At 32.9% G+C, this 27,059-nt stretch overlaps 3 protein-coding genes and 1 pseudogene across 4 annotated transcripts in view; all 4 read left to right on the top strand.

The window, feature by feature from the left end:
- LOC127106117 (uncharacterized) overlaps window positions 1-18,347 on the top strand; it is a 93,260-nt gene extending 74,913 nt beyond the window's left edge. The window contains exons 1-3 of one of the 2 annotated variants that reach the window (XM_051043409.1): window positions 17,034-17,410; window positions 17,497-17,541; window positions 17,688-18,347. In XM_051043409.1, the coding sequence (XP_050899366.1) occupies window positions 17,249-17,410; window positions 17,497-17,541; window positions 17,688-18,098 (618 nt within the window). In that variant the 5' untranslated portion in view covers window positions 17,034-17,248 and the 3' untranslated portion in view covers window positions 18,099-18,347. Of the gene's footprint in view, window positions 1-17,033; window positions 17,411-17,496; window positions 17,542-17,687 lie in introns of those variants that run through there. The other variant, XM_051043410.1, reaches the window with a different exon arrangement.
- Window positions 5,385-5,921, top strand: LOC127106118 (protein AGENET DOMAIN (AGD)-CONTAINING P1-like). The gene has a single exon (XM_051043411.1). The coding sequence runs from the start codon at window positions 5,411-5,413 to the stop codon at window positions 5,864-5,866; it is 456 nt and encodes a 151-aa protein (XP_050899368.1). The 5' UTR covers window positions 5,385-5,410; the 3' UTR covers window positions 5,867-5,921.
- Window positions 18,348-21,222: 2,875 nt separating the features above from the next.
- On the top strand, window positions 21,223-25,408 carry LOC127106119 (cell division cycle 20.2, cofactor of APC complex-like; annotated as a pseudogene).
- Window positions 24,920-25,800, top strand: LOC127103240 (acyl-CoA-binding domain-containing protein 1). Its single transcript, XM_051040506.1, has 3 exons — window positions 24,920-25,079; window positions 25,380-25,442; window positions 25,592-25,800. Exons 1-3 carry the CDS (start codon window positions 24,920-24,922, stop codon window positions 25,669-25,671), a joined length of 303 nt encoding a protein of 100 aa, XP_050896463.1. The 3' UTR covers window positions 25,672-25,800.
- Window positions 25,801-27,059: the final 1,259 nt, after the last annotated feature.

The raw sequence follows: 27,059 nt of genomic DNA, 5'->3' as shown, positions 1-27,059 counted from the left end.
TTTGATTTTTAGATTGAATTTATGGATTTATCCAAGAGCAATCTGCACCCTTAGTCCTACCACCTTTGAATTTGGACAAAATCTGAGATAACCTTCCGTTTTTAAAAACAATTTTTTCTTTTGTACTTTTAAGAAATTTATAAATTTAAAACTTAATTATTGTAATATTTTGAAAATTGTTTTCCAAAAAGTTTTTTAATTAGGTGAACACTATCGTACCTTTGAATTCAGTTAAATATATATTTATATTTTAATAAAATAACATTATTCAATATTATGCCATTTTTTAATATTATTTTATTTTAAAATAAATCAAAATTTAAATCAATTTTATCGGAGTTATCTATCGGTGCTAACCAAAACTAATGATGACTACTAAACACTTTATTTAAACTAGCGTTCAAACGGGCACTCCGTGCCCGTTTGTCTGTTTTTTTTTTATTACGCTAACGTGTGAAAATATTAACAACGTCTTTTTTTATAAGTTTGATTTTAATATAAATTACTTATATGATAAAAAATATCATATTTATTCAGATTCATATTAAATTTTATTTATAATATATAATATTTGCACATTAAATTTTGTTTGAATTGAGAAAATTACCGTGTGACGTGACTTTATTTAACCGTTTTTTTCAAACAAATCAATAAATAACTCAATGTATAAACTTAAATTCTTCTTTAATGTTTTTGAATTTGTGTTCTTTAACGTTTTTGGTATGAGGATGTAATGCACAGTACATACACATGGAAACAATTAAACTTCTCTTCAACAACAAAGTCAGAATGCAACAGTAATAATCATCAATATTCATCTTTCTTTTATGGAAAAACCACTCAGGTATTGTTTACCAAAATCCCCTATGAATAAATATCATGTTATATCAGTATTCCCTTTACTCTTTCTCTCTCCACCATGATAATCAAGCTAGTATTGTGTTTTAACTTAATAATTTTAATTTTAATTTAAATAATTTATATAATAAACCTTTTTGACATGAACTCTCATGTCCGTCCATCCGCTTTTTTTAGGGAGTGTTTGTTTCCAGGATTCATAAAAAAATCTCATGAATAAATTACCTATAAAAAGTAAAGATTTAATTTCCGTACTTTTTTAAAAATGAATTTAGCATATAGTTTGATATAATCTTTAGAAAATGAATAATAATATATTTTTCTCAAAAAAATTATATGAAATTTCATGGGAATCAACATTCCCACTTTATTCTCATAGGAGTAAAACAATGGGAATTGTGAAAGTTATGCAAGTTCTTTTATTTTATGGAATTTTGTAATTTTTTTTTCAATTTTCTAACAAATATGTGAATAATTTTTTTCACCCATGTATTTTCGAGAATATGATTTAATTTCTAGACTTGAAAGAAATATCACCTTAAAGCGCACGCGCCAAAAACTATAAAACACTTTTTTTATTTATAAATTTTGGCGTATTTTTGAAATTAAATTATAAGTATCAAACGTGATATATTTATCTTGCATTCTATTTTGACACTCTCTCGGTCTCAACAATTTATGATATTTATCATATATTTCGTACAATGCTTAAAACTCACATAGTATTATAAGATGATGATTACCATGATTTATAAAATATTAAATAGAATAATTTGTGAAATAGGTTTATCACAATAAATCATTTATGAATTCCTGATACTCTCTTCTCTCTCACTCCTTAAACTGCAACATCATTTTTATTATGCTATTTTTTTCTTCCGCCTCCTTATGTCCTCGCCATGTATTTCTTTCCATTAATAATATGTAATTACTTCTCAACTTTTTACATTGTCACTTCTTAAGTTTGAAAAAAGAACAATTAGAGTACTACACAATTGTTTTATTTTTATTGATCCCTGCATTTTTATGATAAGAAGTGAATTGAACGATTTAAACAAACACAAAGCAAATTTTATTTTTTAAAGTATGAACATGCAGCAATAATGAAATACATAATTTAAGAAGTTTTGATATTCTTTATAGGCAAGAGTTTACCTTAATAGTGAATGTTTAAGAAAACAAACTATCAGACTTCAAAGTAAGTATATTAAGTTATAGGGAAATATAGTGAATTCCCTATCTAACATGTAATAACTGCTAACAAAAACATAACATTTTTTATTTTTTTCCTTCAGAACCTTAACATGTTCTAGATTTTGATTGCTAGGAGGGATACTAATGATTATGTTTTGTTTCAAGCAACTCATTTCATTTGCGTAGACTGCAGTTACGGTATATAAAAATAATTATCAATTTTACTGTAGAGTATCCACAAAATATCATCAAAACAACCATTACAAACACAAAAACCTTTATATGATGGAAAACTTCATATCAATTTAAAATGAAAAATGAAAGTATTTACATTGAACCTTATGGCAAGCACATTATTTTCAAGATAAAGTGGATACCAAACCAAAATTGAATATTTACAAACCACAACGAAAAGCAATGTTATTGAAGAAATAATATGAGACTAAACTATTTTAAACCTCACAAATGAAAAGAAACCCAAACTTAAAATATTTTTTTCATCATAATTCCTAAAATCTCTCTTCCATCTCACACACGATCTTTGCTTGTTGCAACCACGATTTAAACATACATAATTAATAAAAAGAATTGAAACAGACGTGGTAGAAAACTTAAATAATATAATAGGTAAATTGGTATAATAATAAAAAGTGATGAAAAATACAAAATGTATAACTCTTCTCCAACATGTTCTTCTTAAAATTAAAATTAAGAAAAAATAATCAAACTATATTACAAAATTGGAAAAGTGAAATAAGAATGAACAAAATTAAATGCATTATTATTTACCTTAAACCGGAAAGTATTGAATATCAGTAAGTGAATAGGTGATTAGAATGTGAAAAAATTATCAACAGAGCATATTGGGAAAAGATTCTCTTTTTCTTCTGCATTAGTATTTTCGAAAGCACAAAAGATGCATCCCTTTACTCGTGCTAATGTAGTTTCATGGATGGTAATTAATTTTCATCTTTATAGCATGTCCGAGATGTATCTGTCTAAAAACCATGTTATAACGTGGCAATGCAGCTACAATGAAACATTTTTGAATAAATTAGAATATTTGAAGGATAAAATAGGAAATAAAATAGGTCAGACTAAAATTTGCAATCCCCATTATATGTTGTTATAGAATAGATGATTTTTTCAAATGTAATTACAATATTTATAAAGTGTATGATTGAAATAAAAATAGATCAGTCTAAAAATTAAAGGTTTATAGTTTTCGTTGATATTCATATATGAAGCAATATAAATCAAAATTGTAGTGAAAGAAAAATATTTAGAAATTAACTAAAAGGGAGAGAGAAAAAGAAATAATTAATTTGTAAGTAAAAGAAAGTGAGAATTATTTTAAATTGAAAGATATGGAAGTTACTAACCACTTAATTTTGTAACGTAAATTATCAAGTACACAATTTTTTTAATGTGTTATTTATTTAAAAAGAAATTAAAGGGTAATTTTGGATCAAAATTAGGTCACTCCAAAATCATGTATTCCCTTTATATATAGGTATTTTGTAGGTAAAAGAAAGTGAAAATTATTTTAAATTGAAAGATAAGAAAGTTATTAACCATTTAATTTTGTAATTGTTGTAAGTTATCAAATACACAATTTTTTTAATGTGTTATTTATTTAAAAAGAAATTAAAGGGTATTTTTGGATCAAAATTAGGTCACTCCAAAATCAAGTATTCCCTTTATATATAGGTATAGATTATAGATTATATAACAGTGAGGTAACAATTTTGTAAGTAGAATGAATAAATAAATCAATTTAAAGTGTAATTATGAAAAGAAAATCATATCCAATATAAACTTATATTTTTGTGATAATGGAGAAAAGTGAAATAAACTTATCTTTATGTTTGTACTATTCAATTATTTTAAATTTTTTATGTGAAGTTTTAAAAAAAATCTTTTTTTAAAAACAAATATATATGATCATATCTTGCAACAATGAGGTGTTTAAGTTGTGAAAAAAACTATCATTACCGTTATTAAAAGAAACTATTGCCAATTTTAAAAATATGGTGAGAGGTTATTAAAATAAATTATATTGGAAGTAAAAAATATTGCATATTAGAAAGTTATAATAGAAAATCAAAAGTAAGATAAAAATATAATAGAATTAAAAAAGTTCAAAAAAAAAATAGTATGCTGATTGAAAAAGAGATGAAATTAAAAAAAATAGAAGAGGATTTTTAATTTGTGTCATCATTCAATTGTTAATGGAAGTTATAATTTTTTTTTGAGAGATGGAAGTTAGTTTATCAATTGATAACCAACAAAAGATACTAATCACTCAAGTTATTTATAAAAAAGATAAAGGGTAATTTTGGAATAAAAATAGATCACTCCAAAAACTTGTATCTCCTTTATATATAGTTATAGATATTAATTTTTCTTTTTCATTTCTAAAATTCTGAGCATGAAAACATCGGAGAAAGTTAAATTTTTCACAAATAAGATTATAGTATGCCACTGTATTTTAATTATTAATTTTTTTGTTACAAGCACCTTTAAAAACATGCAAAATCATAAAACCTATAGAGCAAAGAAGTCATATGTTTCTAATCCTCCAAGAAATTATGCTGAATTTAGAAAAAGCAAACAAAACATTTTTACTATCACACTCAATTCAAAGCTTATAATAGCCTCTTCTCTTAACAATCTCAATAAAAAAAAAAAGCATCTGAATGCCTAAAGTGAATGGCAAAGCTACCAAGATGCTCTCCAAACCTGATCATCTTCTCATCTATCAATTTAATTTTGTGCAATGTAGAATAATTGTTTATTAAATCATAAAATTAAAAAAAAATCTAATAAGTATTTTATTTATATATTAAAAAAAACATTATTTTCAATTTATACATATCTTATAGGAAATAGCTATTCATGTTATATAAAAAGAAAGTCAAAGAAAGTTATTAAAATTGGATAGTCAAAAAAGTTGTAGCACATTTGAAGGTGGTCAAAAAGTTATATCTACATATACTAAAACACATCATATAAAAAGTACTATTATTTTTTAATATAAATTAAAAAAACAACGGATAGTCAAAAATTAAATTCGTCAATCTCTTGAATGAATAAAATCAAACTATTAAAAATCTTAATTCAAATGCAATAAATGGTATAAATCTATTTTATACAATTAATTACTGAAAATAAAATCTCAACCACCTAATCACACTAATAATTACAATTATCTTTAAAAAAAAATCTAAATCTAAATCTAAACACAAACACTTAATTCCTCAACTATATAAAAACATATTATGTATTGTTTCATACACACAAAAACTACTTACATATCTCTCTTCTCTCTCATTTAGACTCTTATTTTAGTTCAATCATGCGTCCACCCATGAGAAGAATCAACTACAATGTCGGAGACAAAGTGGAAGTATGCAGTAGAGAAGAAGGGTTTTTGGGTTCATACTATAATGCCACAATTATTTCGTGTCTTCAAAATGGAAAATATGTGATTCGTTACAAGAATCTCTTGTTAGATGATGAGTCTGGACCTCTCACAGAGATGATTTATTCAAGAGAACTCCGTCCATTACCACCACGTGTTCGCCATCCACATGAATTTCATCTCAACCAAAGAGTGGATGTTTTTGATAACGATGGTTGGTGGTTAGGTGAAATCACTAGTGAGAGATTTTTTTTCGAAAATTGTTATTACTATCAGGTGTACTTCAACACTACCTTTGAAACGATTTGCTACCCTCGAGATCGAATTAGGGTTCATCATGAATGGCTTTACGGAGAGTGGATATTGGAAGCACAATTCATAACATCGTGATTGATTGTTTATCAAGATATTAGATCGATTGCATTATAATTACAAGTATTTAGAAATTGACCTCTTTTTATGTATTTCAAATTGATAATTTACTACAAAATTATAATCTTATAATTTTCTAATATTTAATATACTTTAGTATTTAATATATTCTAGTGTGGATGAATTATAATTTATGCAAACGTTTAAAACAATAAATGATGTTGTGGTGGGGTTTCTTGAAAATATATTAGGTATATACCTTAAAGGATGTTGGAATTCAAATTTAAATGTGTTTAAAACATTTATGTTGTTATTAAGGTTGAAATATTGCAATATTTAGTGATTATGCTTACATTTGCATTACATGTTATATTTTATGATCACATTATATTACCATCATTAACTTGTTTTTGCATAGAGTGCTTGTTTTTGCATTGCATTCTATAAATTTTATTTAACTAATTGATGGGAGAGATATTGAAAAAAGATTTTGGAATGCTTGTATTAATTGCATCGCATTCTATAAGTTTTATTTAAATATTTTTTTACAAAATTTGATAATCTATATGATTATATCCATCTGAATCTAAGTATGTTTGATTCTATTGATTTAGAGTTAATTGTCAAAGATTATATTTTTATGAACCATTAAGTATTTTTTTTTAGTTTCACTCAAACATTATCTTGTTTTGTATGATAATGTTTTTTTCTTCAAATGATAAACTTTATTTTGAAAACAATTTCATAATTTTTTTAATTAAAAATATAAAAACTTACATTGTAATAAAATTATAATATTTTACATTCTCATTTTTAAATATCTTGAGTCATAAAATAAACCTTCGAATATGATTTGTTAATTGTTAAAAGATTTAATATAATAATAACTTACAAATATCTAATAATATTTGATAGGAAAATCTAATTGTATTTAATATTATTAGTTTGAAGAGAAATAAATATTAATATAGACAAAGCGTTGATAAATAAATTCTAAAAAATGTTAATGTGGTTTATAACTATTCATATTTCTTGAATTTATGTTAGTTAGTAAAATAATCTTTTATTAGATGACTAATTTAAGAAAAATAAATATTATAATTTAATTCGGCAGGAAAATTTAAAGAAAAATATATAGGCAAAGATTGGCCATTGTAAAAAATAAAATCAGATAGTACATGTGTTGGTGCAAAGGTAGAATATATGATGAATGGAAATATTCTTATTCAGAGAATGATGGCTACAAAAAGGATTAAAAGTTACAATGATTGACACCCTATTTATAAGCCTCTAACAAACTTAAATATGAATCAAATCTAATATTTAAATCTAATATCTAACAAACTTAAATATGAATCAAATCTAATATTTAAATCTAATATCTAACAAACTTAAATATGAATTAAATCTAATAATTAAATCTAATACCATCCCTTAATTCATATTCCATCAAAACTTGTAACACCAATTCCATCCCTTAATCTGAGAAATTGATCAGTCTTGATAGCTTTCGTCAGAACATCTGCCGACTGCTTCTGAGTGCTGCAGTGTACAACTTCTAACACTCCCCTCTGAACTTGATGTCTCAGAAAATGATACTTGGTCTCAATGTGCTTGCTTCTCCCATGCAACACTGGGTTTCTGGCAAGATTGTTTGCAGACTTGTTGTCAATCATCAGCTTCAGAGGTTTGTTTACTTTAATCTTCAGATCCTGCAATAGATTCAGAATCCACACAGCTTGGCATGCAGTAACAGCAATCTTACAATTCTTCAGATCAAATCTCTTCAGAAGTTCTAATTCATACTTGAGCTGATGCAAAATAATACCTTTCTCAGAGTATCTGAACTCCATCCCTAGAAAGTATGTCATTTTGCCTAGATCAGTCATTTCGAATTCATTCATCAGAACTTTCTTGAACTTGGCTATCTCTTGTTCAGAACTTCCAGTCTTGTTTCTCTCTATAGCATCAAGTTCTTTTTTCATGGCCTTCAGCCAGAGCTTCTGCTTAAGAGCCTCTTCTGTACTTATGGGTTCAGAGTCTACTAACATGGCACACTGAATAACTTCTCCTTCAGAGTCTACTTCAGTGTCTTTCAGCATGTCAAATTCTGCATATCTTCTGGGGATGTTTCTGATTCTTTGTGGTCTCTGAACTTGTTCAGAGTCTTCAACTTCAGAGTTTCTACCTTCAGATGGTTGACTTCCTCCAGAGCTTTGACCATCTTCAGGTTCTGGCATATTTCCAAAGTCTGAATTGCCACTAGAATCTGGATTACCATCAGAGTCTGGGTCATCAGAGTCTGGATCATCAGAGTCTGAAACATCAGAGTCTGGAACATCAGAGTCTGGATCACTATCAGAGTCAGAATCAACGTCAGAGTTTACTCCAACCTCAGAAATTCTGAACTCTGACCTTTCTTCAGAAGTTCTAACATCAGAATCAGATTGAGACTTTTCCCAATTCCAAACTTCTGATTCCTTCACAATCACATCTCTGCTGAATTCAATTTTATTGGTTTCTGGACAATAGAGCTTGTATGCACCTGTAATGTGGTACCCTATCAGAATCATCACTTTGCTTCTATCATCCAGCTTCTGTCTTCTGGCTTCTGGAACATGTTTATAGCAAACAGAACCAAACACCTTCAGATGACTAACACTTTGCTTATCTCCAGTCCACTTCTGTATTGGAACTATTTCCTTCAACTTCTTCGTAGGACATCGGTTGAGTACATACGTTGCAGTGGCAACAGCTTCTCCCCAGAGCTTCTGAGGAAGCTTCTTCTCCTTTAGCATGCTTCTCACCATATCAAGCAAAGTGCGGTTTCTTCTTTCAGCAAGACCATTGTGTTGAGGGGTATAGGGAGCAGTAACCTCATGCTCAATTCCATTCTCCTCACAGAACTTCTGGAACTCTTTGGAGTTATACTCACCTCCACCGTCAGTTCTAAGAATCTTCAACTTCTGACCACTCTGATTCTCAGCCTTCATTCTGAACTTCTTGAATTCATCAAACACCTCGTGTTTGAACTTAATAAGGGATACCCATGTCATTCTTGTGAATTCATCAACAAATAACACAAAGTATTTATTCCCTCCCATCGATGCTACTGGAAATGGACCACACACATCAGAATGTACAACTCCCAAGGCATGTTTTGCTCTTGGAGCAGTTTCTGACGCAAATGGCAATCGTGGTTGTTTTCCTTCCATACAAACTTTGCATGACTTTTCAGGCTTCTTAATTGCAGGAATTCCATGTACCAACTTCTTTGAATTCAGATGTTTTAAGCTTCTGAAATTCAAATGACCAAATCTTCTGTGCCACAGCTCACTCTCCTTCTCAGCACTTGTTGCACTAAGACATTCTGAGTCTGCAGTTCTGACATTCACCTTGAATGTTCTATTCCTTCCCTGTTCTGACTCCATAATCAACTTCTGATTGCAGTCATACAGCTTCAGAAGATTGTCCTTCATGGTAACTGAAAAACCTTTCTCAATTAATTGTCCCACACTCATCAGATTGCTTCTGATGCCAGGTACATACCACACGTTCTGAATCAATGCTGTTTTCCCATTGTTCAGAGTCACTCTGACATTTCCCATACCTTCTGCATTAAGATATTTGTCATCAGCACATCTGATCTTTGTCCTCTTTTCAGAGTCAAAGTCAACCAGCCATTTCTTGTTTCCAGTAAGATGATTTGAGCAGCCAGTGTCCATATACCACCAGTCTATCAGATCCATATTATCAGATTCAGAGGCCATCAATAGCACAGATTCGTCATCAGAACTTCTGGCTATATTTGCTTCTTCTGATTTTCTCTCCTTGTTTGACCAACAGTCTCTAGCAAAGTGACCAAACTTCTTACAGCAGTAACATTGGATTTTCTTCTTGTCATACTTCTCTTTTCCCTTCTGAACATTCTTTTGTCTATCAGAGGTTGAGCTTTCTGACTTCTGACCACCATCAGATCTTCTCCTGGCTTCTGACTGCTTCTGATACCTCCTATCAGAAGTTGCTTTCAGAGCCTGCTGCTCTACTTCCCTTTCAGAAGTTCTCTCAGTTAAACGCAACTCTTGCGCTTCTAGACTGCTCTGCAGCTCTTCAATTCTCATGGTGCTCAGATCTTTGGAATGTTCTATTGCTACCACAATGTAATCAAATTGAGAGGTAAGGGATCTCAATACCTTCTCCATGATTGTTTCTTCAGAAAGAGTTTCTCCACACGCTTTCATCTCATTAGTGATCAGAATCACTCTGGAGATGTATTCAGAAACTTTCTCATTATTCTTCATGTTGAGATTCTCATATTGCTTTCTCAAGGACTGAAGCTTCACCTTCTTTACTGATGCGTCACCACCATAACATCTAACCAGTGTGTCCCACGCAGCCTTTGCTGTCGTTGAATCTGCAATCTTCTCAAACACATTTACATCAACACATTGATGAATGAAGAACAATGCTTTCTGATCCTTCTTCCTTACTTCCTTCTGTGCGTTTTTCTGTTCATCCGTCGCATCTGCTGCTACCGGAACATAACCATCAGTGACAAGATCTAGAACATCTTGAGCACCGAACAGTACACGCATTTGGATCATCCAACGATTCCAGTTTTTACCGTCAAATACTGGAAGTTTGGTGTTCATGTTGCCGTTTCCGTTCATCTTTCTACCTTGCACAATACACTCAGATTTCTCACACAGTGTTTCCCAACCCACAGAATTAAAATTCTGATCAGATTTTGTTCAAGATTCAACACGAATCTAAGAATCAAAATCAAACACACAAGACCTCACGTTCACTCGTGTTTCCCGTGTTTCCCAATGAATCTGAACCGGAGCTCTAGATACCAATTGTTGGTGCAAATGTAGAATATATGATGAATGGAAATATTCTTATTCAGAGAATGATGGCTACAAAAAGGATTAAAAGTTACAATGATTGACACCCTATTTATAAGCCTCTAACAAACTTAAATATGAATCAAATCTAATATTTAAATCTAATATCTAACAAACTTAAATATGAATCAAATCTAATATTTAAATCTAATATCTAACAAACTTAAATATGAATTAAATCTAATAATTAAATCTAATAACATGAAGTAGCAAGTTGATAACACAAAAGCAATAAAACAATAATAAAGAAGCATTTCTTCAATTGAGTGGTATAAATCTCAACTAGTTCCAAAATGACAAATGGAAAGAGTGTATTATTTTGATACTTTTTTTCCGGTTGCTAAAATCCCTACAATTAGAGTTTTATTGGCTTTAGTCTTTGTTAAGGGTTGACATCTTGAACAATTGGATGTCAACAAAGCATTTCTTCATGAGGATTTAACTGAGGAGGTTTACATGTCTACCCCCTGAGTATCTCATCAATATATGGCTTGAAACAAGCTAGTCGATAATGGTAACATAAACTCTATGCTTCCTTAATATCTTTAGGATACATGCATACTCAATATGATCAATCTCTCTACATAAAATCCACTAATGATCGTTTTACTGTTGACGAAATAGTATTAGCTGGAAGTTATTCTCATAAAATCCAATATGTTAAAAAGTATTTGGACCTGAAATTTAGAATTAAAGACCTAGGCAAACTGAGATACTTTTTAGGTCTATAGATTGCTAGATCTGATAGTGGTATTTTTGTTAATAAAAAAAATACTTTTGAATTGTTGGAAGACACGAGTTTCTTGGCTACTAAGCCTTCTACATTCCTTTTAATCCTACTACCAAATTTGTCTGGCAGTGAAGGATTACGTTTGGGAGATCCTTCCTCTTATATAAGACTCATTTAGAGGCTTCTCTATTTGACAAATACTAGGCATGATATTTCCTTCTCAGTGTAGTACCTGGGTTAGTTTGTATCAAAACCACTTATTCATCATTATGAAGCTATCACACGCATTCTAAAGTACCTCAAATCTTCCCCTACAAAAGGTATCTTCTTCCCTTCTTCTAGTTCACTGAAATTGTCTGGCTTTGCTGATTCAGACTGGGCATGATGCTTTGAAACAAGAAAGTCTATCACATGCTTTTGTATGCTTCTTGGCTCTTCACCGATCTCTTGGAAATCAAAGAAGTAAAATAATGTCTCAAGATCTTCCAATGAATACATGGTCTTGGCTTCTTTGACTTGTGAAATTTAATGGTTATAATATTTGTTCAAAGATTTTATAATTGATTTTCATGTTCCAGCTTCTGTTCATTGTGACAGCAGATTTGCCATTTACTTGGCCCATAATCCCACTTTCCATGAGAGAAGTAAACACAATAAGATGGATTGTCACGTTATTTGCGAGAAGCTTCAATCTAAGCTCATCCACTTACTCCTTGTACCAAGCATCTCTCAACTAGTTAATGTTTTTACCAAGCCCTGGCATTTTCCAGCCTTTTTTACTATATTGTCCAAGTTGGATTTATATTCCACCCATAGTCCAACTTGAGGAGCAATATCAATGTTTATAGTAGAATAATATCACATTGTTTCTTTTATACCATTACTTTTTAGGGTTATTAGCATTTCCCCTGCCATATAGGTGACTTCTGATTTTCCCCCGTGTATTTTTTTTGTGTGAAACCAACCTTACCAATTGAATATTTTGTTTGTTTAAACCTTTTAGTGAAAAGATCCACTAAAGGATCTTATGTGACAAGCTTGGTGGCCAATATATTTTTATTTTCAATTTTTTTCATTGACACATGGACTTAATAATGCCTCGTCAGAAAAAATATCCAATTTTGATTTATTTAATTGGTTCACAATCATCATCATCTTCCACTCATTCTTCTTCTTCCATTCGTTCTTCACGATAACACCTTTTTCTTCCATCCATATGAAATGCATATTCTTCTTCAACCACAACAATCCATTTCCTTCATTTGTCAATAAGCTACCCATGAAACATGAAGAAGTTGAATTAGGGTTTCCAAACGATAGGTAGGTGAAATTCCTCAATTTGTACTTCGAATGGAAGTCAAATACCAAGATGTTGTCGTATAGTATTCATGAAGGTTTGGGTATCGAATACGACGGAAAATCCTAAGAGCAAGTTTTGGAGATGCATGAATTGGAAAAAGGGAAAAAAATTGAAATTGTATGTTACAGTCTATTAAACAAAAGTCATTATTCCCCAAATCCGAAGTTATCATTTGTTTGTAATTGTAAGCTAATATACGTTATGATATGTTTATATAGGATGATGAACTTGATCAAATGGATTGGAAATTTGGAAATAAGGAAGTTGACAAAATTTTAGAGGTTGATTGCAACCACTATGAATATATGTTTAGTTATATGAGAGAGTTTGGCAAGGAGTTTGGAAATGAATTTGGGAAGGAGTATGAAAAAGATTAATGCACAAGAAAACTTGAAAAAAATAAAGAAGATGTTACAAAATGAAAGGAAAAAAGTTATTGGTTGATTGTTGCCATGATTATTTCATGGATGTTGTTTGTTATTGTCTTCAATATGATGTAATTGTTCATTAGGTATATAATGTATCAATTGCAGTGTAACTTTGGTATGAGAGCATTTCAATTTCCTCGTAATTGTAATGTTTGGTTTAATGAATGAATGAGACTGTTATTTGAGACATAAAGTAATATGCAACAGTTATAATGGGAAAACAAGTCATTAGAATAATCCCTTTAATGTGAAAATGTCATTACAAACATTACCAAAAGGCATACAATATGCAAATGTCAAAATGAAACATAAATCCTGTAATGGAACTGTCAAACATTACAAAAAATCACACATGGTGCAACTGCCAAAATGAAAGTTAAACCATACAATAGAACTGTCAAACATTACGAAAAAACACACAATATGGAATTGACATGGACATATCATTGTGAAAATCTCCTAGAAATATCATTCCATGATCTCAATGCCTTGAAACATGTCCCTGGCCTAGGGTCTGGTGCCACCACAGTTGGTTCTTGTGTCAATGTGCCCTCCTAATCCTCAGGGATCATGAATGGTTCATTATTGGATGCTCCTAGACCTTTAATTGCGTTGGTCTTCAATGTTCTCAACATGTCACTTATTCTCATGTATAGAGGAGAGTTAACCTTCTTTTTACGATTTTTCTTCACATGTAGAGACTTTGCATTAGGTTTAGCCTTTTCAGCAGATTTAAAAGTTGTAGTAGGTTAGGTATTTCCAACAGGTTTAGAAGTTGTAGAAGGTTGTGTCTCAGTTGCAGGTTGAGTACCAAATTCATTGTAAAATATGTCATCAACATCAACATTAGGTTGTCTCTCAGTTGCATGATCATCATCTGCAGGTTGGTTGTCAGTTGTAGGATCACCATCTGCAGGTTGGGTGTCAGTTGTAGGAGCAGGAGCACCATCTGCAGGTTATGTCTCGGTTGCAGGATCACTTTTTTCTTTCTTTGCATAGTGTCTAGGAGTCTTTCTCTACAGTGTAACATAACAAATCAATTGATCTAAGTACATAATATACACTAACAACATAACCAAGTGAATTGGTACATTTCTTTTCAAAGCTTCTGGATTATGAACTGTTTCCTTGCACTTTCTTGAGGTATGACCCATCTTATCACATTTGGTGCACTTGTATGTCACACCAACTCTACTCAATCTTGAACCACCTTCACCTTCATTAACAGTTGTAAAAACCATCTCCAACTTTCTTTGGTTTCTATTTCAACTACCCCAAATGCCAATGGAAAATATTGGTCATTTGGGTCCCTTCCCGCAACTATTAACAATTGTCCACCATAAGTTGTCTTCAAGTGACAACAATCAACACCTATAAATGGTCTACATCCATTGTTGAAACCTCATTTTCATCCATCAAAGCAAAAGTTGAAGGATCCAAATCTTGGTTGAATTGAAGGATTGGGTCTATCTACATTAATCTTCGTAGTATTCCCAACACACACTTTTTTCATCTCAGATGCATACCTCTAAATCAATTCATATCGTCTAGATGCATCTCCTTCAACAATTACCTTTGCAATTTCCTTGGCCTTCCATGCTCTACTTGGTGTAATCCCAATTGAGCAAGTATTCCTCATGTCTTAAATTATGTCAACAATTCTAACATTTTCACAAGTTTGCATCTAATTAACCACAACCTTTGCAACCCACTTGGACTTTGTAGTTCTGTTGTTCAAAACCCTAGCACAAGTGTGAGTGCTCACCTAAGTTTTTATTTGAAAAGTTAGACTGTCACCTACTTTAGAGAAAAGAGCCAAAATTCACATTTTCCCTTGCATTCTACCCTTACCCTATTACTTTCATTATTGACAAATGTAATTTCCCTTCCATTTGATACTGAACACTATATCATGCATCCTTGAAATCAATTAGGGAATTAAATTCCATGCCAACTTAAACTCACAATCCTTACCTAACTGCTCCTTCCTAAAATTTTCGTATCTTGACATTTTTCATCTTCATAAGCATTTGGGTCAGAGCTAACCAATTCATCACTCTCATACTGGTAAATCTCCATCAGCCATTCTTTGAGAATCCTTGGTTTTGTGATCTTTGCCTAACCATGGTGGTGCAATAAATTTCAACTTCTTCTTTGGGGTTGATTTCTTAATATGAAACTTAGAGGCACACATCCTAAATCTATATGACTTGCCATTATTTTCAATTCTGGAAGCACCTTCTTTTGGCCTATCAACCTCAATGACTTCAAATCCATTATCCAATGCAATAGTTCTCTCATCATCACTATCATCAAGCCCAACCTTCCTTGCAACATCATCATTTTCTTCTACTTCAGATTCTACATCAATCCCTTCGGCCAGATCAATGTTACGAGGCTCAACAACCTTGATGCTAATGTCCTTCACATTATGCTCAACATATAAATGCCTTTCAATATTGTTTCCAACTGCATAGCAAACAACTTCATCAGCATAGTCATCCTTGTTAATTTCGAAAAATGAATAATCTACACCTTCAAGTTTTACCCATACCCTAAACTTGATTATTTCGTAACCCCAGTCATGAACCACTTTCAACATCTCAGAAACATCCAATTTTTTAATATTTTGTTCATACACAGTGGTTTGAATCCCACCCTTGTAAAACACTGAACATCCTATGTTACAGAAAAACATGCATCATACTCGTTGGCGTGGTTGAATGAACGAAGCAAAAACGATAAAATATGATGGAATGAACTTACCTTAAACCAATGTAGACTGCTTCCTATCCATATTTCGCAACGACTCATCTTCTCTAACACACACCAAGCCTTATCTTCAATGGAGTTACTTTTTTAGGGCAAAATGGAGGTCGAAAAGGGTGAGAACCATTTGTGTTTTTTGATGTTCTATATGTGATTGGATTACATACGTGGCATTTTTAGTTCCATGTGTCACTAAAAAAATTAGAAAACAAAAACATATTTGCCACCAAGCGCCACCTAAAAACCTTGGGTGGATCTTCTCACAAAAAGGCTTAAACAAACAGAATCTTCAATTAGCAAGGTTGGTTAAAAAATATTCAGAGAAAAAAACCGAAAATCGCCTATATAGCAAGGGAAAAATACTATTAACCTTGTTTTTATCTCAAGTTCTCAATATTGCCAACGGTTTTCTTTTATATATTTAAATTTTATAATATGTTGAAAGACTCTCACAAGTATTTTTCTTCCCATATAATTAGAAAATAACTTTTTATAAATTATACTTTTCATGTATTTAATTCTCTTGATTGATACACATTAAGTGAAATGTATTTGCAGGCAAATTTATTTTAGTTTGATAAATAATATATCCAACTTAACATATTTATTTATTTTGATAAAAAGAGAAAATTCAAATATTTATATACTTATTAGCTTTAGATTTATCATAGATGTTGTTATTAGAGAAACATGAGTTGATATAGTATAATATGTTTAGATTTTTAAGACACATATCAACATTCAAATTTTAGTTTAAGAAATGCTCACATTTATGTCAGTTTCAAATATTATTATTTTCTACTAAAAAATGCCTATATTATGAAGAGAAAAAAGATTATGCATAAAATATTTTTAATAAATAAAATAAAATAAAATGGAAATCATGTTATAATAGGTTAAAACTATTATAGTCTATTAACTAACCTAATGAAAGCAATTATATTATTTAATTTAGTACTATAAATGTTAATATTAAGCATAAAAGTATATGATAAGAGTAAGTGTGAGGGAAGATCTCCTTGACATCAAAATAGAATATTATCAAAGTTTCATATTTACTCTTTATAAGAAATGTGTACTTAATTAAAATTTAGCACAGTTTCTTATTCCAAAATAAACGCACCGGTAACAAACTTGTGAAATAGCGCGCTGAGTATAAAAGGCGGTTCCCTCCATACATTTTGAGTTTGAATTGAGATTGCAACAATGGCAGCAGAAGAATTACCAACTGGAACGGAAATGGTAGCAGCACACACAATCTCCTCAAAGAAACGACCACTCAAGAACGATAAGCTCTGCCTTGACGATTACATTCATCTCCTTCACTCTCGTCACGCCATTGATCTCACCATGAATCAACTCAATCAGGTTCCAGTTCTTCTATTCACACCAATTCAAACCTAATTTTCAATACTCATATTCTTCATCTCTTTTACTTCTTACAACTGCATCAGGTCATCCGTATTCACGGCTTCAAGAAAATTCACCATGCTCCAAAGGTATGAATTCTCTCTGTTTAGCATATCTGTACTACTTAGTTTTGCATCTCTATATAGTTGAACAATGTTGCTGTTGCTATGTGAATCTTCCATGAATAGTTTCCTTTTTAGAAATTTGCAAAATCTGCTTTGGATCTAATTTGCAGAAAGTGTTGATGGATGCTGTGGACACGCTAGATCTGCTTGATCTACCGCGATCGACGCTCTCAGAGAGTGTTTCTGCGTTTGCTGATTTGACTGTGGAGGAGGCAATTGCAGATCTCGCTGATCTCAACTGGCAAGAGTGTTGTGTCACCTCTATCCAGAAATTCGGCCGCTGCAATGATCAGAGACTGTGTCCTGCTTCCTCTGATCAGAATCTTGGAGTTGTGAATCACTCGCGGTCGCAAAGCTACAATCACCAGACTATAAGAGATGAAACCGGTGGTATTATCCCTGAAACTTTAAAACGTAGGCCAGAAGTTATGAAAATGATGCCAAGGCGAAAGAGGAGCGATATTCATGCTCTTCACTCTTCCACTTCAATTGTGGATTCTGCTTCCCTCGCTTCATGCTGAAAAAATGACTATCATTCTTTTGTTTTTCTCTCTTATAGTTATAGTCTCTTTTAACCAATGTTAGAATTGGATTATGAAGATGTAAAGAGAGAGTGAATCTAATGCTTCATAGTATATCAGTACTATACATGTTTGGTGAGTTAGAGAATCAGGATATTATTCCCCAGGATTTACCTTATTAGAATTAAATGCCTAGTGATTTTACTGTGAATCCTTTCACTAAGATGATAAATATAAGGATTGTTCTGATTTTTCTGTTTGTTGTACTTGCTAATAAAAGATAGCCTCTTATGGCCGACTTTGCTTGCACATAATGCATTACTGCCACAAATGATTCAATAACAGGTTCACCCTGTTGGACTGAAGTAGTAATAATGTGTATTTTCCTAATTTAGGCAACATAATTGGTAATCCAAGAACTGATCTTCAAAATAGCAGTCTCCATATGAAGCTGCATCAATGTTCCTTAGAAGAAGAAATATATAAAAGAATACTCCTGAACAAAATTCTCCACCGGCAAGAGGTAAAACTTAGGGATGTAATAGGCCATACAATATGGTAGAAATGAAGTTTATTTTCATTCTCCTGCTAGGAGCTGTGGCCAATCAACAAGAAACAAAAACAATAGAAAGGGAGATAATGAACTGAACAACAATCCAAATCAGAATCCATTTACACCATATAATGTAAAGATTGTTGTACATTAACAAACCTATTGAAATACCATCATTTAACCATAAATACTTTTTTTCATTCTCCCCACCACCAAAGACTTTTCACCCTCATTCATTTCAATCTTCCCCATACCACTACTTTCTCCCATAGAAAACTACCTCAAAAGATCCTTAGCAGCCTTATCACTGCCCTCTTTCTTCCCACTCTGTCTCCATAATTCTCTCATCCTTTCCCTAACCACACAACTACTCTCTTCATGCGGCCCCTCACAAAACCCACAAGTAAAAACCATTTCCTTCTTTCCCCTGATCCTTCTCACATGCCTAAAATCAAAGGCAAATCTCAATGCATCATTCAAAGAATTCCGTTTTTGCATGAGAACCCAATCACGGAACTCTTCCTTCAATCCATTCACAAATACCCCTTTGATAACATCATCTTCTAACCCATGTTCTGGCCACCGCTCCAAAATCCATTGAAGTCGCAGAAAGTAGAATCCAACACGTTCCTTCTCACCTTGATGAATTCTCATAAGCTCCGACGTTAACTCCTCAACGGGTTCAATTTCGTAATATGCTTGCAAAAACGACAACTTGATTTCCTCCCATGAAAGAGAAATGTAGTAAGGCTAGATGTTGAGGTCGTACCATAATGCGGATTCTTCTTCAAGTGTGATGGGGAAGATACTCTTTTGCTTTTCAATGGAGGATGTGTTGTTTGCTCTGCATACTTTGTTGAAACGACTCAAATGGGTTATTGGGGATTCGTTTAGAGTGCCACGAAAAATGGGCAAAGGAGCGACTTTTATGTATGAAGATGCATTCATGGTTTGTGGTGGAATAAGGATATTAGAAGAAGAATTTGAAGGGCTTTCTATAACATCACTACTGTGAGCTTCTTTCAAAAAGGATGGATCACCAAGCAGTGGATTAGATTCAGAAACGGCATCATCGCCATCATCATCATCATTGTCTTCTTCATATTTTTCTATTTCATATTCAAACTGTTGGTGATCATCTTCTTCCTTAGATTCATTGTTGTATTCAAAATCAACAGCGTCTGCATCACTATAATTACTATTGTCATCGTCGTCTTCTTCTTCCAATGCATTTTGTTTTGGAATTCTATTTGGATATTTGGGTTTGGAAACCGTGGCGGGATAATACGAAGCAGATTCAGATGATGATGAACGGTGTTTTCTAGGCATGTTTGATTTGCTTGAATTCGTTCTCAGTAACTTTGTGTGTAGAACATGAAAATAATCTCTTCCAAGGATGGACTGGTTGGCTTGGTTGAAAAGTTAACCGTTGCTGCTGTTGAGTTTTCAGTTTTAAGAAATCTATTGGGCTTATGAAAGACATTATCTTTGCACAATTACTTCATCAATTTCCGAAATTTACGGTATTGAAGCAAATTTTAAAAAATTTGGGGAGATAATGGAAATTTTGAATCAACTATCGGAAATTTCAAAAACAACAAGTTTTTTTTATCCTAAATTCTAAAATTTCCGGGATTTTGTACTGGAAATTCCAAAATTTTCGGTATTACGGCTTAGTATTTTATCGGAAATTTTCCGGTATAAAATCCCTTTTGGTTTATCGGAAATTTTAGAATTTTCGATAGTTATACACATTTGGTTTTTTATCAAAATTTTTGAAATTTCAGGTTGTGAAAATTCATTTTGTACGTACAAAAATTAAATGTACTGGAAATTTCATTTTGCCTACGGGAAATTTTAAACGTAAATTTGATTCAAGTTTTCACCAGGGACAATTTTGACAATATGAAAGTATGGGGGTGTCAGGTTTAATTGGGGGATGTCAAGTTAAATGTTTTTATTATTTTAGAGAATTTTTAAAACGCCCTAGATCTTTCTACTGCACCACGTAAATTTCCACAAATGCCCCCCTGTTTCCGAAGATGCATCTCCGGACGCATCTCTTGCACACTCAAGTAGGTCATTATGAGAGGTGCCCTATAGGTTGGATAATATTTATTCCGAAGATGCATCTCTGGAACATTTTAAGAAAGATCTTAATTATTTAACAGTTCAGTAGATATTCCAGAGATGTATCTCCGAAATTATGGACGACATTTTGAAATTTACATCACCTTTGCATGTCAGATATTTCCGGAGATGCATCTCCGGAAATATGTGATAAAAGAACCAGCTGCATGATTACACAACCATTCACTACGCCAAAAAGGTTTTTTAACAGCGCATCTTAGACAACGCTTTTAAAAGAAAGCGCTGTCTAAGGTTAAGATAAAAATAAAACACGGAAAATGTTCTAAAAAAATAATGAAAGCGCTTTTAAATATAGACCTTAGTCAGCGCTTTTGAGAAAGCGCTGTTTAAAGTCTTTCAATTAAAAAAAAAATTAAAAGACTTTTACATTCTTCGTTTATTTTCCATTCTTTTCATTATTATCATCATTTCTTCGTTTATTTTCCATTCTTTTCTCTCACTTCTCTGAATCTCTCTTTCTTCTTGCAGGTTTCTTTGATAATGGATTCAGGATGGTGGAGGCCTTTTTCAAAGACCGATTCCCGTGTCCCTTTCCAAGAACGCTTCCTTCATCAGAAAAATTCTTCGCAGGATCAGGATAATGTAAGCGATTTCTCTCACTTTTACTCTTTTTATTGATTTATAATGATTTTTTAAAATTTAATTTTAGTTTGATTTGATTTTATCGATTCGGAATTTCTCAATTTAGGGTTTATTTTTTGTAACAGTTGGATAGGTTTATTCCAAATAGATCAACAATGGATTTTGGTTATGCTCATTACATGCTGACAGAGGGTACAAAGGGAAAAGAAAATCCAGAGGTGATTACACCATACCAGAAAAAACTCGCAGAAGCCGTTAACATCAATGACGGAACTCGAATATTGGCTTTCAAGAATAAGCCTCCGACACCGGTTGAACTCGTACCTAGGGAAATTCTTTCGCCTCCTCCTCAATCCAAATTATCCAAACCCAAACGATGTATTCCTCAGGTTAGTTGTTTCAAAGTCTTGCGTTTTCTATATTCAATAATCAAATTTGTTTAAGTCTTTCCATTTTTCAATTTTGGCATGTCTGTAATGTGTTTGTAAAAATGTTTTTGCAGACTTCTGAGAGGACCTTGGATGCCCCTGATATCTTGGATGATTTTTACTTGAATTTACTAGATTGGGGTAGCGATAATGTCCTTAGTATTGCCCTTGAAAATACAGTTTATCTTTGGAATGCTTCAGATAGTTCCACTTCAGAACTTGTCACTGTGGATGAGGAATATGGTCCTGTCACAAGTGTTAACTGGGCCCAAGATGGTCGCCATTTAGCCATTGGTTTGAACAATTCTCATGTCCAGATATGGGATACCAGTGCTTCTAAACAGGTAAATATCTTATAAATCATTAGGCCTTGTTCTTATGGTGCTCTTTGTGTTGTTTATTCATCATACTATAGATGCAAATTGCTTAGGGCAAAATATGCTTTTGGTTCTGAACAGGTAATTATCATATAACTCATTAGGCCTTGTTCTTATGGTGCTGTTATTGTTGTTTATTCATCACACTATAGATGCAAATTGCTTAAGGCAAAATATGTTTTTGGTTCTGAACAGGTAGTTATCATATAAATCATTAGGCATTGTTCTTATGATGCTTTTATTGTTGTTTATTCATCATACTAGATGCAAATTTCTTAGGGCAAAATATGTTTTTGGTTCTGAACAGAATTTGTCCTGTTTTATTTAAACCATTCTTTGTATTGTTTTAAACTTAAAATTGTTCTCAAGTCTCATATTTGTATGGTTTCATTTTGGTTGCTGTAGCTAAGGACACTAAAGGGTGGACATAGAACAAGAGTGGGTTCACTGGCTTGGAACAGTCACATTCTGACAACAGGAGGAATGGATGGTAAAATAGTAAACAATGATGTTAGAGTGAGATCTCACATTGTTGAAACGTACAGAGGACACAACCAGGAAGTTTGTGGGCTCAAGTGGTCATCCTCAGGACATCAATTGGCGAGTGGTGGAAACGATAATGTTGTTCACATATGGGATAGGTCTGTGGTTTCCTCAAATTCACCTACTAATTGGCTTCATAGGTTTGAGGAACACACAGCTGCTGTGAAGGCACTAGCTTGGTGTCCTTTTCAGGGTAACCTATTGGCATCTGGTGGAGGTGGGGGTGATCATTGCATTAAACTGTGGAACACACACAGGTGCGAGACTGAATTCTTTCGATACAGGATCACAAGTTTGTTCTCTGCTCTGGAACAAGAATGAGCGCGAGCTTCTTAGCTCACATGGGTTCACTAAAAACCAGCTCACCCTTTGGAAGTATCCTTCAATGGTGAAGATGGCAGAACTCAACGGTCACACCTCGAGAGTGCTGTACATGACACAGAGCCCGGATGGGTGTACTGTGGCATCTGCAGCCGCAGATGAGACTCTCAGGTTTTGGAATGTCTTTGGAAACCCAGCAACAGCAGGAAAAGCTGCGCCAAAGGCATATAGTGAACCGTTTGCAAAATTCAACCGTATCCGGTAAAAATGAACTCTCATATGCAAAGCAGGTAGGTTTCTTTCGACCAATAATTGGCGGATCTGTTACTTACAATGATCAACCATATTCCAAGTTCTTAAAAAGCAGGTAGGTTTCTTTTGACGATTTTCTATGCAACACTGCTTCTGAATGTTAATATACTGACAAGTGAAGAATGATGTTATGTTTCCTCACCTAACTGTAAAAGAAACATTGACATATGCAGCTTGTTCACATATGGTATCTATGAGCTAGGCTTGGAGAGGTACATTCATGCTTCCACTAGAGTCTCAATTAGTCATAATCAATGTCATGCTCGAAAACAACATAATAGAGTTTAATATACTGACAAATATGTTTGTATTCTTAATTGTATGAGAACATGTGTCAAGGAGTGTCTGGTGGAGAGAGGAAAGAGTTTGTATTGGCAATGAGATCATAATCAATCCTTCTCTTCTATTAGTTTGGATTCTACATCAGCCTTGGGGATTGTTCAAATGCTACATGACATAGCTGTGGTTTGCATCTATCAGTTTAAGGGCAGAGTTGTTAATGTTGGTTTCAAGCGCCTGGAGAAGAGTCTAAGGTATATTATCATGTTTTTTTATTGAACTGCGCAATATTTACCATTTTTTTTATTAAAACTATATACAACTAACTAACTAGGACTAGGGGGACCAAGCCAGAGTAGTTGTAGATACTATGAGCAGATTGAGTAGGGCTTCAATGTTACTCACCTAATTTTTTCATGTGATAGTGAATCATTAATGTGTAAGGATGCAAAATATTCACTTGATAAGTCGCACTCATTTGGATATTCTCTTTTGTTGCTTCCATTTGGTTGAGTTACATTAGATGATTATGGTATATAACAAGTTTAAATAATTATGATATTTTCTTAAAAGAGATATAATTCATTGTTAAAGAAAGAAATCTCCATTGTTATGAAGTATTGTTGGCTTTGAGTTTTTTTTATGAACTTCCAAACTTTTAGAGTATAGGAACTATACTCTTCAATTGAGTAGAAAGAGTTTGTCCCCCTAGTATTTCTCAAGGAATCATTAAAGTATTGTCTTGTCTTTAATGATTGCTCCTTTCTTTTGGTTTCTAACTGGAGAGAATTTTGAGGTTTCGAATGCGATTAATTCGAGTACCGGGAGTTTGTTTGAGATGAATGCGTTTCTTGCGGTTTCTTTGTCTTGTGTGTTTGGTTTGCTTTTCAGTTTCTTTGGATTTGCTGCGAGAAAAGCGGTTTCGGCTACTGCTTTTACGGTTACTGGGGTTGTGAATAAGTTTCTCACGGTGGCTATTAATGTGACGATTTGGGATAAGCATGCTAGTCCTGCTGGTCTGGTTTGTTTGCTTTTTACTATAATTGGGGGAGTTCTTTATTAGCAATCGATTACTGGGAATTGTTCAATGCTATCAGTATGAAAAAACCCTGTTATTCAAATGATGTGATTCAAACTGTTTGCTGAATTTTATGCAGGAATGTTAAATCTGATCTCTGTACTGAACATGAACATAACATGTGATGTTTTTCATTTTCATAGAAATAGTATCAAAATTCTGCATGTGCTTGATATTATGCTTATAAGTATAAGTAAATGATTACTTCAAGCATTACACACTTGGTTAATGTGATGCAGGAGGATTTTGAGGAGCATGCTGCGAAAGTCAAGACTCTAAAAGAGAGTCCATCAAATGAAAACTTGCTTATCCTTTATGGATTGTACAAGCAAGCCACTCTTGGACCTGTTACCACCGGTGAGTTTTCTTTTATTTAAGAAGTCATTTTCAAATCGATATTTCCACTTTTGAATCCTCACTGTCACCTTCCTGCAATAACGAGTGGAGGGTTAGGGCCGGCACAAGCTTAAGGCCGAACAAACCGTTATAAGTTGAAAACAACTTATGGACATGTCATAAGCTATTTCTATAAGATCTTCTAAACAGTTTCGCTAATGTTTATGTCGGTAGATAAACTCAAGTAGGCTAATACAGAAATGCCCTAGGCAATAAGGCTTATGGATTATGATTGTTCATGATTTTGTGTATGATTTACAGCTCGTCCTGGGATTTTCAGCCAGAAAGACAGAGCTAAATGGGATGCATGGAAGGCTGTTGAAGGTAGAAAAAGTTATAAGTTTCGGTTTTAAGTGTGAATATTTTGTTATGGTGCTTTTGTGCTATGAAATACCGACACAAACACGACACTAAGACATCGTCAATCTATAGTTTCAATGCAACAGTCAAAATTATATTTATTTATTTTGCAGGAAAATCCAAGGATGAAGCAATGAGTGATTACATCACTAAGGTGAAACAGCTGCTCGAAGAAGCTGGTCTTTCTGCTTAACAACATTGTCATGTCTAGCTTTCTAGTTCTATGCTAAAAGTTTCTATGTATTTTGAAAATAAAACAGTTGCAGTGTTTGATGTTTGATCTAAAACTTTTAATATATAATCTTAATTGTTCTGTATTGAATTACATGTGTTACAATGAGGTCAGTTAACTTCATCACAACTACTGAAAATGTCTGTTGACAGATGCAGTGGCTAGAAACTTGAAATGTTCTATGTGGTTTACTTAAAACTATTTCTACTTTGGATCTTAATTGCTTGATCTTGAATTTAATATAAAAAAAATTGGTTTGAATTGGTATATATATATATTTGTTAGCCAAAAATTGGTAGAAAAAAGGCCAAAATGGCATATATAAAATGTGATAAAAGGCCAAAAATTGGTAGAAAAAAGGCCAAAATGGCATATATAAAATGGCATATATGTATACCTTAGACAGCGCTTTTGTAAAAAGCGCTGTCTAAGGGGGGGATTAGAAAGCGCTTTAGGCAAAAGCGCTATCTAAGGGGGGGCTTAGACAGCGCTTTTTGAAAAGCGCTGTCTAAGGGGGGGCTTAGACAGCGCTTTTTGAAAAGCGCTGTCTAAGGTATACCTAAAAAAATTAAAATAGGAGGGTCTTAGAAAGCGCTTTTGGCCAAAGCGCTGTCTAAGGGGGGGGGGGGCTTAGACAGCGCTTTTAAGATTTAAAAAAGCGTTGTCTAAACCTTTAGCAGCGGAGGTTTAGACGGCGCTTTAAAGCGCTGTCTAAGGCTAAAAAAAGCGCTGTCTAAGGTCTTGTTTGTTGTAGTGATTGTTGACATAGTTGGTTTTCAACCAAACCCTTCACCTGAAAAACCCTTCATTCTCAATCCATTTTTCACTTCAAATCTCCATCCTTTTGGTTCATCGCATCATAGGGAGCAAAAGAAGATAGAATTTCAGGTAAAAATTCTTCTTTTCCCTTTACATTGCTTACATTAATCTTCCATTTTTACTGAAAAAAGTTACGTCGTGTCCAAAAATGTATCTCCAGAACATATATGAACTTGTCCAGAAATGCATTTACGGAATTTATCTGTGTTCATTTTTGAAGTCATTTTGCAGCAGTAGTAACACTTATGTTCTATTTTGGTTTTAATTGATTTCATTAGATATGGTGTACCTCGATATTTTCTCAAAACAAATTATTTCTCCGAATGTCCAAGGTGTGGTTGTCTCTCTGAATATTCAAGGTGTTATTGTGAAGGTGGTAGATGTTGGCAACGAATTTAAAAACAAGCAAGAGTTTAAATCTCATGGTCAAATGCTTCAATAGATTCGTATGGAGGCCTCTAAACTTGGATTTGGTGTGGTTGTCGGAAGGTCCGATAATGGTTCGGATAGAAGATGCACCTTTGTGACAA

This window comes from Lathyrus oleraceus, chromosome 7 (genome assembly GCF_024323335.1).
Source record: "Lathyrus oleraceus cultivar Zhongwan6 chromosome 7, CAAS_Psat_ZW6_1.0, whole genome shotgun sequence".
Lineage (NCBI taxonomy): Eukaryota > Viridiplantae > Streptophyta > Magnoliopsida > Fabales > Fabaceae > Lathyrus > Lathyrus oleraceus.
Note: the sequence above shows the minus strand (reverse complement) of the source record. Positions and strands in the feature narration are given on the sequence as shown.

Bases quoted from the DNA above. Each gene is read 5' to 3' on its own strand.
- LOC127103240 (XM_051040506.1), top strand. From the start codon at position 24,920: ATGATTACTTCAAGCATTACACACTTGGTTAATGTGATGCAGGAGGAT. The intron at 25,080-25,379 runs GTGAGTTTTCTT...TATGATTTACAG, and splicing joins TCTTGGACCTGTTACCACCG to CTCGTCCTGGGATTTTCAGC. The intron at 25,443-25,591 runs GTAGAAAAAGTT...TTTATTTTGCAG, and splicing joins TGCATGGAAGGCTGTTGAAG to GAAAATCCAAGGATGAAGCA.
- LOC127106118 (XM_051043411.1), top strand. From the start codon at position 5,411: ATGCGTCCACCCATGAGAAGAATCAACTACAATGTCGGAGACAAAGTG.